Source organism: Euwallacea fornicatus, chromosome 32 (genome assembly GCF_040115645.1).
Source record: "Euwallacea fornicatus isolate EFF26 chromosome 32, ASM4011564v1, whole genome shotgun sequence".
Taxonomy (NCBI): Eukaryota; Metazoa; Arthropoda; class Insecta; order Coleoptera; family Curculionidae; genus Euwallacea; species Euwallacea fornicatus.
Window position 1 is genome coordinate 2,581,472 of NC_089572.1, and position 17,239 is coordinate 2,598,710.

General features: G+C 38.9%; 4 protein-coding genes and 2 long non-coding RNA genes across 7 annotated transcripts; 2 read left to right on the top strand and 4 right to left on the bottom strand.

Annotated features, from left to right (window-relative positions):
* Positions 1-1,351: 1,351 nt before the first annotated feature.
* On the bottom strand, positions 1,352-1,953 carry LOC136348154 (uncharacterized). Its single transcript, XM_066298767.1, has 2 exons — positions 1,801-1,953; positions 1,352-1,747 (listed from the first exon to the last, which is right to left on the bottom strand). The coding sequence occupies exons 1-2, from the start codon at positions 1,810-1,812 to the stop codon at positions 1,511-1,513; spliced, it is 249 nt and encodes an 82-aa protein (XP_066154864.1). The 5' UTR covers positions 1,813-1,953; the 3' UTR covers positions 1,352-1,510.
* A 750-nt stretch (positions 1,954-2,703) lies between these two features.
* Positions 2,704-3,589, bottom strand: LOC136348394 (uncharacterized). 2 transcript variants are annotated; one of them, XR_010733656.1, is made up of 3 exons: positions 3,258-3,272; positions 3,044-3,189; positions 2,704-2,987 (listed from the first exon to the last, which is right to left on the bottom strand). It is a non-coding gene; the product is annotated as an uncharacterized lncRNA (long non-coding RNA). The 2 variants fall into 2 exon arrangements; XR_010733655.1 differs by having other exon boundaries at positions 3,044-3,589.
* Positions 3,590-6,933: 3,344 nt separating this feature from the next.
* Positions 6,934-7,488, top strand: LOC136348392 (neuropeptide-like 4). The gene is made up of 2 exons (XM_066299179.1): positions 6,934-7,081; positions 7,149-7,488. Exons 1-2 carry the CDS (start codon positions 7,070-7,072, stop codon positions 7,371-7,373), a joined length of 237 nt encoding a protein of 78 aa, XP_066155276.1. The 5' UTR covers positions 6,934-7,069; the 3' UTR covers positions 7,374-7,488.
* A 1,447-nt stretch (positions 7,489-8,935) lies between these two features.
* LOC136348420 (uncharacterized) lies at positions 8,936-10,404 on the bottom strand. The gene is made up of 5 exons (XM_066299213.1): positions 10,260-10,404; positions 9,969-10,207; positions 9,552-9,556; positions 9,362-9,489; positions 8,936-9,267 (listed from the first exon to the last, which is right to left on the bottom strand). The coding sequence occupies exons 1-5, from the start codon at positions 10,275-10,277 to the stop codon at positions 9,043-9,045; spliced, it is 615 nt and encodes a 204-aa protein (XP_066155310.1). The 5' UTR covers positions 10,278-10,404; the 3' UTR covers positions 8,936-9,042.
* A 2,824-nt stretch (positions 10,405-13,228) lies between these two features.
* LOC136348391 (uncharacterized) lies at positions 13,229-17,019 on the top strand. Its single transcript, XM_066299177.1, has 3 exons — positions 13,229-13,347; positions 13,397-13,698; positions 16,801-17,019. Exons 1-3 carry the CDS (start codon positions 13,336-13,338, stop codon positions 16,943-16,945), a joined length of 459 nt encoding a protein of 152 aa, XP_066155274.1. The 5' UTR covers positions 13,229-13,335; the 3' UTR covers positions 16,946-17,019.
* Positions 14,234-14,979, bottom strand: LOC136348393 (uncharacterized). Its single transcript, XR_010733654.1, has 2 exons — positions 14,538-14,979; positions 14,234-14,489 (listed from the first exon to the last, which is right to left on the bottom strand). It is a non-coding gene; the product is annotated as an uncharacterized lncRNA (long non-coding RNA).
* Positions 17,020-17,239: the final 220 nt, after the last annotated feature.

Below are 17,239 nucleotides of genomic sequence, written 5' to 3' on the forward strand. Positions count from 1 at the left end.
CCGCTTAGTTCGCCTTTTTTAGCACACAAGGACATGCAGAGAAGGTCGGGAAATATTAAATGAGATAAAGCTCCATTTTCTCAAGAAAGGCAAATTTATTAATTCCGCGATTTCTGTTCGTGCATTGTTTAGCAATATCAAAACGCGATTGTAGTTAAAGGATAAAATTAATAGTTCCGAGTTATTAGTGCACCCGATATGAATTTTTGAAACGTTCTAAAATTGTCTGATCGAGCCGCTGGAAAACAGTGGTGTAGGTAAAAAAAATTTCAAGCGGGCCTTGAGATATCGGAAGTATATCTAAGACCAATTCGTCTGTGAGTCAGATGTTTTATGGTAATCGCCCCAATTAACGCCCTACTTTAACGGTTCACCCCCTAAATCGAAGTTTTTAACTATCATCCGTGTTTGCTGCACATCACTGCAGTTCAACGTAAGAGACTTTGTAAATTTACTAAAAAAATTCCATATATGCTGTCAGGATTATTCTAGCAATTCCTTACAACTACATATTTCTTCTCTTTCTACACCTTTTCTTGACCAAGTCGAGTTTCTGGTGAATAAAAAATTTACCATCATAATTACTTTATATTGCAAACATTTTTTTACATTAAAAACACTCAGTATAATAACTGAAATCCGTTAAAGAAAAGGTATGCCATCCTGGAAGATCAGTAATAAGTGTAGGCTACAGGCCATCTGGCTAGCACGCCAGGGGCTGCGTAAGCATTGGACATGCCAGTGTAGGCATACGGGGAGTACGAGGCGCTGTAGACTGCGGCAGAATTAGGGTTAGGTTCTGGACTCGCTTCTGGGTTAGGGAGCGCGAAAGTCATGGCCATGAGGGCCAGCAGTGCCATCACCTATTTCATATGTACAAAATTACGAAGTAACTTAAACTAACCCGAATTAACCTAAACTGAAAAGTATCAGTCACTTACGTTTTTGAACATTTTGATTGGTTGATTGACTGATTTGTCCAAGACGGAGGAACTGTATAGTTGTCTCAGATAATCGGCTTAATATTTATGTGCTGATCAATTTTAGTGGGTGTCTTCATTCAATGTTTCTCTTGCCTTTTTTGGGGGCATTTACAGCACTGGAGCTGTTTTACAACGTTGGTGGCATCGAAATTTGGCGGTTTAATCTTGAAGGCTTGAAGACTATTTTCATTGAAATAGAGCTGCCTTTTGAGATCAATAGGGAAGTCTTGGCAAGGACTTCGCGACCTTCCCAGGTACACAACAAGAACGTGGCTGCTACCAAAAAAAACAAAACCGTCTAGTTCCTGGTCCACGCCCATGCCTCATTGTTCGGGCGTATTATGCAAATTCGCACAAATAAAAACCTCTTTAATAAATGAACACTTTATTGCACACCGCAAAAATCCGGACCATAATTTACTCAAATTAATTACTCGAAAAGGAATTTGGTCCCTTACAAACTAATCAGTCAATGAGAGAGATTCAAAGAGAGTCATTGTCCATTTCTTCGCCGCATGATTGACGCTTTAGAGGATCAGGGGGTTTCCGTAGTAGTAGTATTGGGGGTAGGAGGCGTAGGCCACGTTACCGTAGGAGTATCCACGGGCATAGCTCAAAGAAGGATATCTGTACTCATATGCCAAAGGGATAGTGTTGGCGGTGTAGGCCAAGGCCAGGCCAGGCTTGGCGCTAGGAGCTGGAGTTGGAGCCGGCTCAGGGGCTGGGGCGCAGAAGGCGCAGGCCAAAAGGGCGAAGAAAGCGAGCTGCAATGTAAAACCAATTAAACTCTGATCAACATCACTACATGATTACTTACCAACTTGAACATCTTCTTGTAGGTTTAAAGACTTGTCACAGATATGAGACAACTTCTGATACGGGTTGCGCGGTCCAACGGCCTTATATACTACAGGGCAGTACGTTTTTACATCCGCCCAAGTTCAGTTGGCCTGAACGACCTCTAAACTTTTTTTCGGTCACATGGGGCTTCTGCTAATAAGGCGTTGAAATAAGAAGAAGAAAAATGTAAATTGTAGCAAGGGGCATCCGTCCTCTACGTCAGCACCAGTGACGCGCTTTTTGGACCATCGAGAACGTATTGGTTGGAACTGAGGATTCGTTTCAAGTACTCCCTGTGATTAGACCCATGGAGTGCCTGTTTTGGAGATATTAGGAGGAGTGAAAAAGGGGTTTAAGAGTGATCAAAAGCCTTAATGTATTCGAACGTGTAAAGCAATTTAAGGTACTTCTTGCTTTAGGCACCAACAAGTCGACCTTTTTAATCTAAACACCTTATGCTATTTCATATCAAGCAACCACATGCCATGAGGCACAGTCCTAGTATATGTGTACATAATTTTACCTATTTACTTTCCGCTGTTTCAGTGTTTTCGACCTTCCAAATCAAGGGTGTTAAATTGGTCAAAAACCAATATTTTAACAACGGGAGAAAGGTACCTCATTACCGCATATCATCCAATCACTGGCCTAGCACAGCGGTAATTTGCAGTAGTGCAATTACCGCGATATTTTCCCTGTGCGCTTTATCAGCATTTTAATAAACTGAAATATTTTAATTTTATAGCTGCACTCCAGGATATAAGAAGCTGCATTAACTCACATTTTTGGCAGTGTTAATGACTCTGAAATTAAAAAATTCAGAGAGCGAAATATACAGTCGCCATTTTGTCAAGAAACATATGGAAATAATTACTCAAAGTTAATGGGAAGCAAAGTTTAATTTTTTTTGTACATTTTCATACATGAACATTGAAGTAATCACTAATTATATTGAAAATTCAATTGATCCAAATCCGGAAGGCTTCAATAATAAGTAACTGCTCCTGGTACGCCTGCAGCGACATATGCTGCAGGGGCGGAGTAGGTGTAAGGGAAGCCGTAGAGTCCGGTACTGTAGGAGACTACCTGTGGCCTCGGAGCAGGCTCGGCTGCAGGGGTGGGTAGGCCGAAAGCCAGGACAATAAGGCCGAAGAGAACCACCAGCTAAAAAATGAATGCAATTATACTTTATTTTATCAGACACATGGTACCATATATACATATTTGAACATTTTGTTGGGACTTGTGGACTCTTTTGGGTTGCTAAATGAAGGTTAGATTCTGTATGGTTTGGAATAATCGGCAGTTGCAGTATTTATATGCTGTTACCGGACAATAGAACAAAGTTTCAATTCAGTCAGTAATCCTATGCATTAAAAAACAAAAAAAAAAAAACAGGAAAGTTGACATTTGGAGCAGTTTTTTTGGTAATACCCATTATATGCTAATTATGCGGCTCCCAAAGAAGCCCCGAAAAAAAACCTTGTCGTGCTACATTCATTGCCTGTTTCCGACGCTGACCTGTTACGAGTTCAGCCTTGAAAATGAAAGCAAAAAACTCCAAACTATACTTCGTCGATGGTTCTGGCGACCTATCCGGCTGTTGACGAAGATAATGGCCAGTCCGGTAATACTGGTTTCAGAAACCTCCATAAACCAGGAATTATTCTTACTTTGAGTTTCATTGCAGTGACAAAAACCCTCATTAAATTGAGCTCAATTTATTTTTACAAACACTTAATTACTAATTATTATAATCTATTTTCTATCCGTAATAGGGGTAGCTGTAGGGATAAGAAGCGTAGCCGACATAAGGATAGGAATAGCCATAGTATTGGGGCGCAGGGGCCGGTAGGGCCAGTGGAAGAGCTGCTGCCCACGAGAACACCACTGCCAGAAGCACGAGGTACATGATAAAAATCTGTTAAACCAACAGAAGAAGTTTAGTTTAAAGAATTCAGGACAACTAAAAGGCTTACCAATTTAATCATTCTTCGTCGTAACAATGCGCACTTGTTGAGTAACACACACCTTTGTTCTATGGTTTACGGGAAAGTCCTGCATCCCCTTTTATAAGAGAACAACGGCAGCACTTTGTATGCATACCAGATTCGTCCGAACAGAGAACAATATGATTATGATGGAATGATATAATTGTCGATTACCACACTCGATAGTCCCAAAACTGCGCCATTTTAATAATAACTTTAAATGCGTTATGTAGTACGAGCCTGCGAGCCATTGTTAAGCAAAATATAAATTTTTAGATATTCAACGTCCTAGTTTGTTTCACATATGAATTCTCTAGACTAATTCAAACAAGCTTTCCTCGCAATGCTCTATCTACGTCTCTAGCCTTTTTCGACATATTAAGTCTCAAAAACTGCCCCTTCAATCACCCCACTGAGAGCCAATACACAGTTCAACCACTGAAGTCATCTATCAAACAAAAACGTAGAGATGTGCCTGAACTGTCTGTTCGCCAATTTGTCAAGAAAACGAGTAAGAGTAATTTTAGCCCAGAATGATTGTTTATTTACATTGGTATACATGCAAGAGGAATTAATGAACCCAGTATAATATATCACCATTCAACTATTGTTAACAGAATGTTTGGGTATTACGTTATGGGAAAAACCCACATCCTGCCGTGGTTCCATAAATCTGAATAAATTTCAAATTTGTGGCGCTTCTCGGAGAAGTCACGTTTTTGTTATTGTCGCAGGTCGGGACTAATTTCATAGGCGTAAAACTCGTTTCATTCCTCTTTTTTTAAGGCTTTTTCATGGGAAGAAAAAAGCGTTGTTATTGATCAAACTCTCGATTTGATTGCGGCGTAATAATTAATTTTTATATTATGCGAACCAGGTGATTTATATGCTTGGTACAATCGGCTCAAGGGCACGCACGTAGGGAATCAAACAGTGTCAAACATCGCTAGGTGAATCGCTAATCAGGTTTGTTTATGGCTTAATCAGTGTCGGTTTGATTTCCCAAAAGTGAAGACATTGAGGGAAGTTAACTTAGAAATTAGAAAAGATTGAAAAATGTACTGGCTTTGAATGGAAAAAATGGTAGCTATTAAGCCAAATATGGAGCATTAACAAGTAGTTCTGAGTTGAGTTCTTGTAGCTCAATCATAACTGAGTGACTCTTTGAACTTTGAACTTTCAATATTTATCTCAAAATAGCGACTATGGCTGGGTAGACCTCTGACATTCGTTACATCTGCCTTGAGAACTTCAATTTTTGTAGCTGAACTCTAGAATCCAAATTTGACGGTAATCAGTCAAAATACCCGAATTCTTGAAGCCTAAACATGCAGGAAGCCACGTACTACAAATTCCCGTTTTTGAGAAACATGAATCCTCGACTAATTTGTAATTGAACGGGAAACGTCTCCCGACGGTCTCGTACAACGACCAATAAAAGAATTAAAGAAAAGCGTCAGTCACCATTTTGTCAAGAGACGCAAGAAAAACATTCCTTAAAGTAATGCAGACAAAATTAACTTATCTCTTCAGTACCTTTCTACATCCTGTTTTTCCACCAAATTAGCCGCCTGAAGACTAGCCCAATTAAGAGCAACATTATTATTCTTCGAATGAAAAATGGTCAAACCTTGAACAGGCCTAAATATGCGTATCACAATAAAAAAAAATAGATAAACAGATTGTTTGTTATGCAGAGCTTCAATGACATCAATTCTATTTAGAAATTAATGACAGGTGTTTGACATGAATGGGGCATATTAGGAGGCGGCTTTTTACTGTAAGACCGATGGGGCAATTTGATCCCAACCAAGAAGGCTTTGAACTTGCACAAGGCTTAACGAACTTGAGCTTGTTGTTACAATTACGCACAAAAAGTATCTCCTTGATTATCTACAAATGTAGTGCGGGCTCCAATTTATGTCCCTAAATTGCTGATAAATATCAAACCTTTGTAACTATTTCACACTTCATTTAACCTGTGCGGAATGGTGATTAGGAAGCCCTTAATAGGGTATTGAACGGGGTTTTAACAAGACGGTGCAAGGTTTGAGAGGATACATTAAACCTCAGACTAAAAGATATTAAGAAACTAATAATTTGATACTGATGTATGATCGGATCTTGGCAAAAACACGGTTAACCTTGGCATTCAGCAAAGGTGACTGAATCGTACAGAGCTCGAGACCAACTACAAGGACGTTGGGCTTCTTTCTTGCATTTGCAATTTTCAGACCAAATCGTTGGTTTTATGGAGGCGAGGACGTTAAAACTGCAAAAATAACTAATGACATTTATTGGAATTTATGGATTTCGGGAATTTAGAGAGGATGATTCACTGCTTGACAAAATGGCGAATACGATTGTTTCTGACGGAACGCGTCCAGGCCCCCTTTCTGCTCGAGAGGCAATATTCCAAAACAGATTTTCTTTGGAGTTTCTTTTAAATCTTTCGGCAAATTGTAAGTTGGTTGAACGAGTACAAACAACAATAACGAAAAAACGCCACATTGAATCAGATATGGGCGTCTAATAGGAAAAAAGCAAAGTCAAGGTTCCAATGGACTCACGCCCAATTTTTGTCAAACCAGAATTAATCACGTGATTTGTTCATTGTTTAGGTGGGTACCCGGTCCTAGTAGCACTGGGTGTATAAATTGGAGCGTTTCTTTGCACAGATATCATTTGATCCCGAAAAGTTTCAAATCAACTGTACAACATGTTCAAATTCGTAAGTTTCCATTCATCAAACATTATTTGTCGTATTCATATGTATCTCTAGGTAGGCCTCATTTTCGCCACCATCATGGCCATCGCCTTTGCCGCCCCGAATCCTGAAGCCAAGCCTCAATATGTGGCAGCCGCCCCCCTAGCTTATTCCTCCCTGGGCTACAGCCCCTACGCCGTCCCCTCTGTAGTGCCCGGATATGCCGCACCTTTGGCCTACTCAGCTTATGGCGCCCCCACTGTTTTAGTTTGATATCTTGCTTATTGAATACTGATGTGGCTATGGTTCTGTTTAGTGTATAAAATAAATAAAATCTTCTTAAAATGCATCAAACTTTAGAGTTTTTTTTGTTATTAACCGGTCATCACGTGCAAGCGTCAGACCTTGTATGCGGCCCAAGAGAGGAAAAATAAACGTCCAAGGTGGACTAATTTGCTACTTTTGCCCTATAAAAGCGATCCAAACTGCCACAACCGACATCATTTGATCTTCAGTGGATTAAAGACACGCATCAACCCATCTCAACCATGTTCAAATTCGTAAGTATTGCTCACCACCCATATTATTTTATTAATCAGTGATTGTTTTATGTTTCTTTTAATACAGGTAGCTGTCGTATTCGCCGCCCTCATGGCCGTAGTCCTCTCCGCCCCCAGTCCGGCTCCTAAACCCAGTGCTGCCGTGTTGACGTACAATGCGCCCCTGAGTTACCCTCTGGCCTACAGCTCACAGTACCAATACAGTGCTCCCGCTTACACCGCCCCTGGGTACATTTCATCCTACGGGACGCCCTTGGCTTACTCCGCTTATGCTCCAGCTTACTACCTGTAAGGGTGGTTGGGGAGACGGCTGATTTACGGCGATTCGATTGGACGTTCTGAACTGGATTTTGATATGTGTAAACTTTTTGGCTAATTTTTCTAAATATAGGTAAATTATTAAGGAATATGTGATATTATTTTTGAGGTTTGAGGAGGAGGGGCGGTCTGCCCGTAGACGTCCAACAACTTAAATAGAGTATACAAAAATTAAATTCAAAAAGTTTCAAATTCCGCTAACAATCGTCATCGTTATATATGTGTTCGCCACTGCTCATAGCGCATAATAAGCAGTAAGCCAGTGGCGTATCTTAGTCCTGAGTAATTTTTTAAAATTATTTCTACTCTATTCATCACTGGCTAATGGTTAGTAGGCGCCGTGGCTTTAACTATAATTAACCGTGTTTTGCGTTAAACTGTAGAGGATCTTTAAGGCACTTTGCAAACACCGAATCATTGACATTCTATCGTTTTTTCAGAATCAGAAGTTTTCCAGATCCAAAACTTCTATTTGGTTTTACGTTGCTACTGATTTTTAACTCTAAATGCTGTTCAGTGCTCTTCTAGTTTTCTCGCATTAAAGTTCTCAATACACACCTAGTCATTGCCGTATCACAACGTTTTCAGACATAAGAATTTTCAGAAATTATTTACTTCATTTCTACTTTTTCCGATCCTTTCCTCAATTCCAATAAATTGCGTTCAGTACGTCTCTGTTTCTATTATTCTTATGACATAACTTTTAAAATTATACAGCTACTTTACAGCACTCACTATACCCCAAATTGCTGGCCCGACACAGCTATTCAAAATCCAGCAATTTTTCATATTTATTCTTTCAGTTTGGTTTTTTGGCTTTTGCTCTTTTTAATCTAAAAATTGCGCTGTGAACGCCCCTGTTTTATTGCACTTTAAGCACGTTTTTCGGCTTAGAGATAAGATTTAAGCAATATGCAATATGTTACTCGCGTTTCGACGTTCATGGAAACGAGTGCCGTATTCGGTTTTGACTGTTGGAAGGTTCCACAAATTATTGAGTAATAAATAACAATATTCGCTTTATTACTTCCTTCTTGGAACGACTTTAATTCTTCCATGACACTGCCCTTAACAAAGAATTTATAAGGTTTTAAAGCCCGTGGAAATCAAAGGCATACTGCGTTTCTCATGGTTTTGAATCGTTCTTAAAGAAGGACATTTTCTTTGGATTTTTTTTTCCTTTTTAACCCTTTTGGCACAACTGTGATTTATTCATATAAAGTTGATCGTTGCAAAGTTTCAATGTTCGTGAATGTCAGTGACGTGCCCCGTTTCTTGCAACTCCGACGAATTTTGCTAATTTCAATGTCCTTAACGTTTTGAGTTCTTCAACTGCTTTCGGTACCACTTTAATTTTGCTTTTGTTGTGGTTGACATTGACATTAGAGAAATTTAATTTAATTTAGAGAATTTAACAGTAAATTGGCCATTATTATTAATAATTTTTTAGCGTTATTTTTGTTTCCGTTTGGTACGACTCTACTTTCTTTTCTTCCTTGCTCTCACCCGTTAAAAATAAAATCACAAATTCCCTAGAAATTTACTGTATTTAGAAAAATCAGCCGAAAAATGAATATAGGTGAAAATCCAGTTCAGAATGTCCAATCGAATCGCCGTTAATGAACCGTCTTCCCAACCGCCATTTACAGGTAGTACGCAGGGGCGTAAGCGGAGTAAGCCAAGGGGGTCCCGTACGATGAAATGTAGCCAGGGGCGCTGTAAGCGGGAGCACTGTATTGGTATTGTGCGCTGTAAGCTAGAGGGTAGCTCAGGGGCGCATTGTACGTCAGTAAGGCGGCACTGGGTTTAGGAGCCGGATTGGGGGCGGAGAGGACTACGGCCATGAGGGCGGCGAATACGACAGCTACCTGTATTAAAAAAAAAAAAAACACACATACACACACACACAAAACAAAATAATGACAGATTAATAGGATAAAACGAGTGGTGAAAAATACTTACGAATTTGAACATGGTTGAGATGGGATGGTGTAAGTCTTTGATGCACTGAAGATCAAATGATGTCGCTATGGCAGGTTGATCCGCTTTTATAGGGAAAAAGCAGCAAATTAGTCCACCTTGGACGTTTATTATTTATTTCTACCAAGACAATCTCGTTTAGTCGTTTTGGCCGCAAGCCAAGGTCTTGTACTTGCACTGGATGACCGGTTAACAAGAGAAAAAGTCAAACATTCTGATAGATTTGACGCGATGTAAGTGAATTTTATTGATTTTCCTCACTAAATCAAATAATAGCTACGCCACTAATTGAAGAAGCATAGTCAGACTAGAATGGTTTAAGGTATTAGAAGGTGGCATGAGCCTAACAGGCTAAGGAGGCAGCAAGGGCAGCACATTCGCTGAGAGTGCTGAGTTGTTATATCACTATTATTTTTTTCTTCTGAGGTAAAGAAGCAATGCCTACCTCCAAATCCACCCCCATATTCCTCGAATCAATAACAAAAAAATAAAAGCTACGGAATTGTAAAGGTTAGCTCAATATGTATTATGTTTGATTTAAAAATAATTGCTAAACAAAAACGAAAAACTTAGAAACAGCGAAAAGAACTACCAGGCGCTGACGTAGGGGGCAGAGTAGGCAGAGTAGGCCGAATACGCGGGGTAAGCGCTGTAAGCCAAAGGAGCGGCGGCGTAGGTCAAGGGGGCGCTGTAGGCAGCAGAGTAAGCAACAGGACTAGCCACCAAGTGGGCATTATAGGCGAGGAGGCTAGGTGTCGCCTTAGGGTCGGCTTTGGCTTCAGGGGTGGGCACTGCCATCGAGGCGGCCAAGATGGCGGAGAAGATTACCTAGGAGAAAATTGTTAAAAAAGTGTTTGTCGCTGCTGTCTCGTGTACTTACAACAAATTTGGCGTTCATATTGGTGGTTGTGGATTGTTATTAAGGTTGAAGGAACTTCAAAGCAAATGATGAAGAATGTAGGTTTTCGGTGGCTATTTATACAAGACAATAGACTAGTGCCGCTTGCAATGATAAGGTCGTGCCATGTAACATTGGATGGTATCTTGAATTTTAAACGAGCGTTGCTGCAATAATTGCTTACGCATAATGACACGTCCATATTAATTTGAACCAGTTTGCTATATCGTTTTTTTGGAAACATTTTTATGTCTTGTGACCAAAGTGAGGTAAGACAACGATCTGCAGGAGAATGTATCTCAGGGTTGCCTAACAGCCGAGACATTTTATTACATAAATTTGAATCGTATCAAAACACCCTAGATCGTCAACAATTTTGAGTGGTTTCCTCTTGTTCGAAGGTTCTGTGTTTCTGTTGAAATTTATTAAAATTAAAACATATAATTATGAATTAATTAGATTTTGTTTTTTCAACTTCTAAAAGAGAAGTAATCTGTGTTAATTTATGTAAATGCTCTAGAAGGAGTCGGAAGGTCTGCTAATTTCCATATTAATTTTATGCGTTGAAAAGGCCATTGGCAACTGGAAATAATGATGAGGAATACTTTAATGGGGGATTTAACGGGTCCCCCGTGAAGAACAATCTGGTACTGATGTAACGCAATTTCAAAAAAATAGAGAAATAGAACATTTATTTTTTGCGAGAACTGATTTTTCATCCAAAATTTTATGTCATTTTTTAGTCACATTTATTGCGTTTTTGTATAAAAATCGATAAATTTTGGAATAAAAATTATTTCGTTATGCAAAATAATGGTTTCGAGTACGACGGTTTCACGAGATGATGGCATTATTTGAAATTTACACTCTCACAAAATAGATTAAGCTCCATTCAGCTCTCATCCCAAACTAAAGCTATTTTTTTTATCATTACAATCAGTTTTTTTCGCTTTAAATAGCTCCTATTCTATTTTCTCCTTTCTTTCGGCAGGCTTTTGCCATAACGCAAGTCACAAAATCTACTGTGACTATAACTATAGATTCCGTGATGTGGAGCCTGTGCTTAACCCGCCACCACAACAAACTGCGAAAATCACCAGAAAGTCGTGGCAGGTCGCATCATGCGAATTGGGTAGGGACCGCACAAAAGTTGAGAAAACACCTCTGCAAGTACTCCTGTCGGATTAGCAATCTAGGTGGTGTGGCCTGCTACAACATTCTGGTGATTTTCGTGATTTATTGTAGTGGCGGGTCAAGCATGTGCTCCACGTCACGAACATTGCAGCCCACCTCAAGACTTTTTATTTTACTTTAAAAGCAACCTTTGCTTCACCGATATTCTAAATGGTCCAGTTCCATCAAAATCACTTAAATGAACTCTACATCCCGGTTCGACGTTCATATTTTTTGCAAAAATCTTATTTTTTCCATTTCACAAAACACCTTTATAATCAGCCGAACAAGTTTAATTTCAAAGTCAGTGGAACAATTACTATACACACGTTTGAAGTAGAAATAGAAGTAGAAGAATTCGTACTTTTATCGACTTAGACGAAAATATTCTAAAAAGAGCAGCATCGATTGATTTGAACAAGTTTAAAGAACAATTTTTGCCCGAAATGTTCCTATATAGTTCTTAAGTGAGATGCGCACATGTATGGTTTGCTGGCGCCAGCGCCAGAATAATTATTGGCACCAAAATATTCATCTGATTTTAATATTCTTGTTAGCACAAATTAATGGCGCCAGTTTACTGGCGGTTCAAAGTCAATCTGTCTAAGCCCACACAAAACTCCTGGTACCAATAAACTGACACTGATAATTCACGCACGCGTAAACGGAATTAAGATAGTGATGTTCCTAAATTTGCAAAAATTAAGAAACATCTTCAAGATTTCATGAATTCATGTCTATCTTCTTATGGGAAAACGGCCAAATTTTCCTAAAACCTTCGAATGTGGTTTGTATAGAAAATGATATTCAGGGTGTAACATAACATCGTAGAGATATTTCAAGAGGCGATGGTATTCTGCAAAATTAAGAAAACGTTGATAGACTCGTAGGTTAAAACGTACCCTTTTGGATACATAGGGTGACAAAATTTCACATTTTACGTTTTCAGGTTTCATAATTTTGTTTCGTTTACATTTATTTTTAAATTTGATTAAATATTACGAATTGCTTCAGACAATCGATAGCTCAGCCGAATAATTATTTTTTCCTTACTTTCTTCGCATTGTTAATTTGAATCGATAGGTATTTTGTTAATTCTACGGAAATGGTGGACGATACGAGAATACTGCAAGAGGCCAAAGAGCTAAAGAATTGAAGAAAGAACTTGAATTTGGTATCGGAATTAATGCAAAGTAATCGAAAAGAAAAAATACTAAGCATGCAATAGTATACTTTTTAAAAAAATTGAACATCCTGTATATGATTACCGACGACTTTAACATTATGTTGTAGAGGGTTTTAAACAAAGTAGGCATATGAAATATCAAAAAATTAATTCAATACATACATGAGAAAAACGCACGGACACCACTAGTGTAGGTTAAAATGTTCTGCTTCAAAACATGCACATGAATCCCATCGTAGCGTGTCTCTAATTTCATGTGCTTATCTCAAACCATTTTTGAAATATTTAAAAAATAAAAAAAAAGGAAATTTAACACTGTCTTGGAAGCAAAGCGATTTCGGACCTAACTTTATTTAATCTGAATATTTTTTGATGAGCTCTGCGTCCCTGGAAAGATTGTCGATATGTTTATGGAACACAGTATGTATAGAACCATAGAAAATAAAAATGGTAAAAGTTGTCATATATCAACAAATAATTTATTGCCTGAATAAAAATCAACTTAGTAACGCGATTTAGTTTAATTTTATGATGAACTTATGCAAAACTATCCGAAAATCACACAAATGCATAATATATTTAAATTTTATTGCTACATATTATTCAAAAATAGATCCAAGATGGATCATATAAATAGCCCCATGATGTTCGACAAAGTTATCAGTGTTCTTTAACTGTGTTCCCCACTCGACAATCATTATGTTCAAACTTGTAAGTATTTTTTGCTGTATTTTTTAGATCGAAAATTAGATGATTGCAGGCCCTTTTTGCCGCCATCTTGGCCATCGCTTTGGCTGCTCCTGCCTCTGAGGAAACTCCGACCAAAACTAACACTAAAGTGAAAAGACATGGCCTCTATGAACTTGGAATAGCCCCAGTGAACTATGGAAGTTCCTTCTACGGCAACCCCTTGCCCTACAGCACCCCCTTGTCTTACAGCACCCCCTTGGCATACAACATCCCGTTGACTTACAACGGCCCTTTGGCCTACAATACCCCCTATACTTACAACACTCCTATCAAAGTCAGCTCTCCAGCTTTGACCTACAACCATCCTCTGAGATACAGCGCTCCCGCTTATACTGTCTCTGGCTACCACGGAGTCTCCAGCCCTTACTACACCATCCTGTAAAGTGTTTCAATCTATGTCGACACATATTGAATATGGAATAAATTTCTAATTTTTCTGTAGTAATAAATATTTAGTATTTTCTTGTTCCTTAACGAGGGCCGCAATGAAAGGGCACGTGTAGGGCTTGCGACGAATACTGCACCGTTTGCCTTTTTGCGCTATTTATAGATCTTTTATTAATTCAGTGAAGCTTCCTTAGAATGAGATGGCCCAGCAATGCGATAAAAGGATATTTTTTCGACTATATTGAATATCGAAATCGGGAAATACTGCACGTGTGTGAGGAGAACACGAGGTTCTTGTCTTCTACCGTTGTTCATGGCTGCTTTATGATAGGAATAGATTTCAGGACTTAACATCCTCTGAAGGTTGCACGTTTCAATGCTCTGACGAAGATGGAGGTTCAGATAAAATTAACAAATTTTCATTGCGTTTACCTTCGCCAATTAGTCAAGAATACTCGTGTTTTGAGAAAACATACAATTTATTTACAATAAAAACTTCGCCATCAATTGAAAGGATATTAGTAGACAATGGCAGGGGCTGCAGCGACATATGGAGAATAAGCGTAGCCAGAAGCGTAGACTGAGGGCAGCACGTAGTCCGAATAAAGAGGAGCTGAGTAGGCCACTGCGGGTAGGACGTAGGGGTCCACGATGTACTGAGCCTTCGGGTCCGCCACTGGAGTCGCTTTGGAGAAGGCCAGGACCGATAGGAACACCTTTATACCCAGATTTAAAAAAGTGAAAGAGACAGTCTTAGAACTTACCATTATCAAGTTTTTGAACATGTTTGCTGTTGGTTGCAATAACACTGATAAGGGGGTAATAGACGCTCCTGGTATTTATACTCCCCTTTCGCAGCTTTATCAGGCAATAATAAGCACCTTAGGTGGTTAAGTAGCATAATCAACATGCAAAGAGCAATGTAGACCATTTTTGCCGCCTGATGAAGGTTGAGGACGGTGCGTGAACATTATTTTAATATTCGCAGTTTAATTACTTTGAGGGGGCTGATTTTAAGGGGTTTGATCCCGCGTCATGGACTAGGAGCTGCGACATGATCATAGTTCTGAAATAGGAGATGAAATCAGCGTTAGAAAACCAGACTCTCCTATTCAATTGATTGGTTGACTATGCTAAAACAGGTAGTGGGCAATCGAAGAGATGAGAATGTTGATTGATGGACATTTGCATTCATTAAAAACTAGTCCGATGTTTGTTAATTAGATCTCACAATCAGCAAGTCCGCAACAGGAAGCATGGGCGAATAAAGTGGCTATTGTAAACACGGTTATGTAAAGCCCTCGTAAAAAAAAGGTTAGATGCATGTCCGGAACACAAAATGGCAGGGGGAACAAATGTGTAAAGGGGACATGCCAAGGGCAGACCTGCCCTTTCGATGTAAAAGGGTAGAGAACAATTTAAAAAAATTGCGTCATTGGTGTTCTAATTATCTGCGGTTATCTCAGTGAGATGTAGCATGCCTCGATGCCAAAGAAGATTCAAAACCGACCTTCCAAAACATTTTTTAGTATTCGGCACCAGCAATTAAGACAATTGCCCGTGTGAGGCAAAAGTGGGTCAAGATTTTTATGCAGCACGTATGTGTAACTTGCATTAATTCAAATGAATTTAATTGAGAAACTTCGACCGATTCTCCACCTCCAACCAAGGGGAAGTTGCTGGAGACGTCCAGATCTTCCGTCTAGAGAATTGCAGCTTTAGGGGATCAATTTAAAGCCACTTTTGGCCTCCCGAAAACACCCATGGCTTACAAGTAAATGTCAAATTTTATCAATTTATTTCAATCAATCTAGCTGTGTAATTACTGGTTCTAGAGAAATTATTTAGAAACGAACATTGTAGATTATCTTGCCACGAAAAATATAAGCTAATCAGATTTTTTCTGACAGTTGTAATTTTTGAGATATGGTATGAACTTACTTTTTTTAAATGGAAAGCATAGTAAGTTAGGATTTATTTTAAAAAGTTAAAAAAAAAAATTCATGCTCTAAAATGATACGAATAATTAGAGAGTTATTTCTCTAAATGGCGGACTTACAGTCTTTTTTTTATACGGGATTGCAATTTTAAAATAGTTGGCCTTGAAATCGTTCATATTGTCTTATTATTTACTTGACTTTGACAGTTCGCGTCATTTAAGTCAGATATAAATTAAAATTTTTTATTTGATTTGATTTAATGAAAACACTTCAGCCCTCAAGACATGCGGGCCATTAATTTGTCACAGTTCAAGATGAGCCTCCATAGCTGAACACAATCTCTTATTTTCAGGTAGCATCGGCCTCGTTCACCGTGTTAAGAAAGAATTCCTGTAAAGGTGTTAAAATTAATGTCATCCTGGTCGTCCAGCAGTGGAACATCAAATCTTAGACATTAGTGGAACACTTGAGAGTTTACTTAGTATGCGTGGAGCAATCTCCTCAAGCGACGCGAGAGACATTTTGAGCCATCTCCTCTTAGGCAAAGAATTTTACCTGCAATGCCTATGACCACCGTACACAAAAGCACAAGTAAGAGTAAAGTAAGGCGTCATATAGTCATCGTATCCTTATCTGGAACCATTAATCTTACCAATAACCTATTAGAAACAAAAAAACAACAATTTGCATAATTACCAATAATATTACCTAATCCTAATAAATAATATAATCTAATCTGCTGCATAAATGGTAGTGGGGAGCAGCAGCAACAAGAACTACTTAAAATTCAGGCAGGCAAAAACGGTTCAACCTGTGTTTTCCTCGTACAAGCTACTAGTTGTATAAATAGACGAAGAATTTTTTGAAAACCATTAGTCGCTCAGAAGCTTCGTATCTTTGCACCTACGTTCATCATTGAAAATGTTCAAATTCGTAAGTAATACTTGAAGCAAGAAAGCATATAACCTCCTATAAACCCCTAAATATAGGTACTCATCTTTACCTTCTTGGCTGTGGCATTAGCCCTCCCCGCTCCTGAGGCCAAGCCCGAACCTAAACCAGCCCCTAAGCCCAGCCCTTTGCTAACGTACAGCGCCCCAGTTGTAGCTGCCAGTCCTATAGCCTACAGCTCTCCGATCGTTGCAGCCCCCTCTTTAGCCTACAGCGCCTACTCTGCTTACGCGCCCGCCTACCCCGCAGCGTACCCAGCATCTTACGTCACAGTGCTGTAGTCTGCAGCCATCATAGAAATAGCTTGCTATGTGAATTTTGATTTTCCCTGTAATATATAGTATATATAAACGTATAGGGTGAAACTGCCTAATGGAATAAATTTAATGTTGGTATATTTAGGCGTACGTGAAAAAATACTGAAACACGTCAATTTTACATTCTGAAATTACATCCTGCAACGTAAAAATTTTATTTCCGAATTCAACCTCCTTTGCGTGACAGTTCCAACGTCTAAATTTTTAAATTGGAAGTATAGGGTTGTGCTATCTCATTTAAAAAGTTTTTTCATTTTC

Excerpts from the sequence above, each read along its gene's own strand:
- LOC136348420 (XM_066299213.1), bottom strand. Across the intron at positions 9,268-9,361 it reads TCTCAACCATGTTCAAATTC|GTAGCTGTCGTATTCGCCGC; the intron begins GTAAGTATTTTT and ends TTTTTAATACAG.
- LOC136348391 (XM_066299177.1), top strand. Across the intron at positions 13,699-16,800 it reads ACCTACAACCATCCTCTGAG|GTACAGCGCCCCAGTTGTAG; the intron begins ATACAGCGCTCC and ends CCCTTTGCTAAC.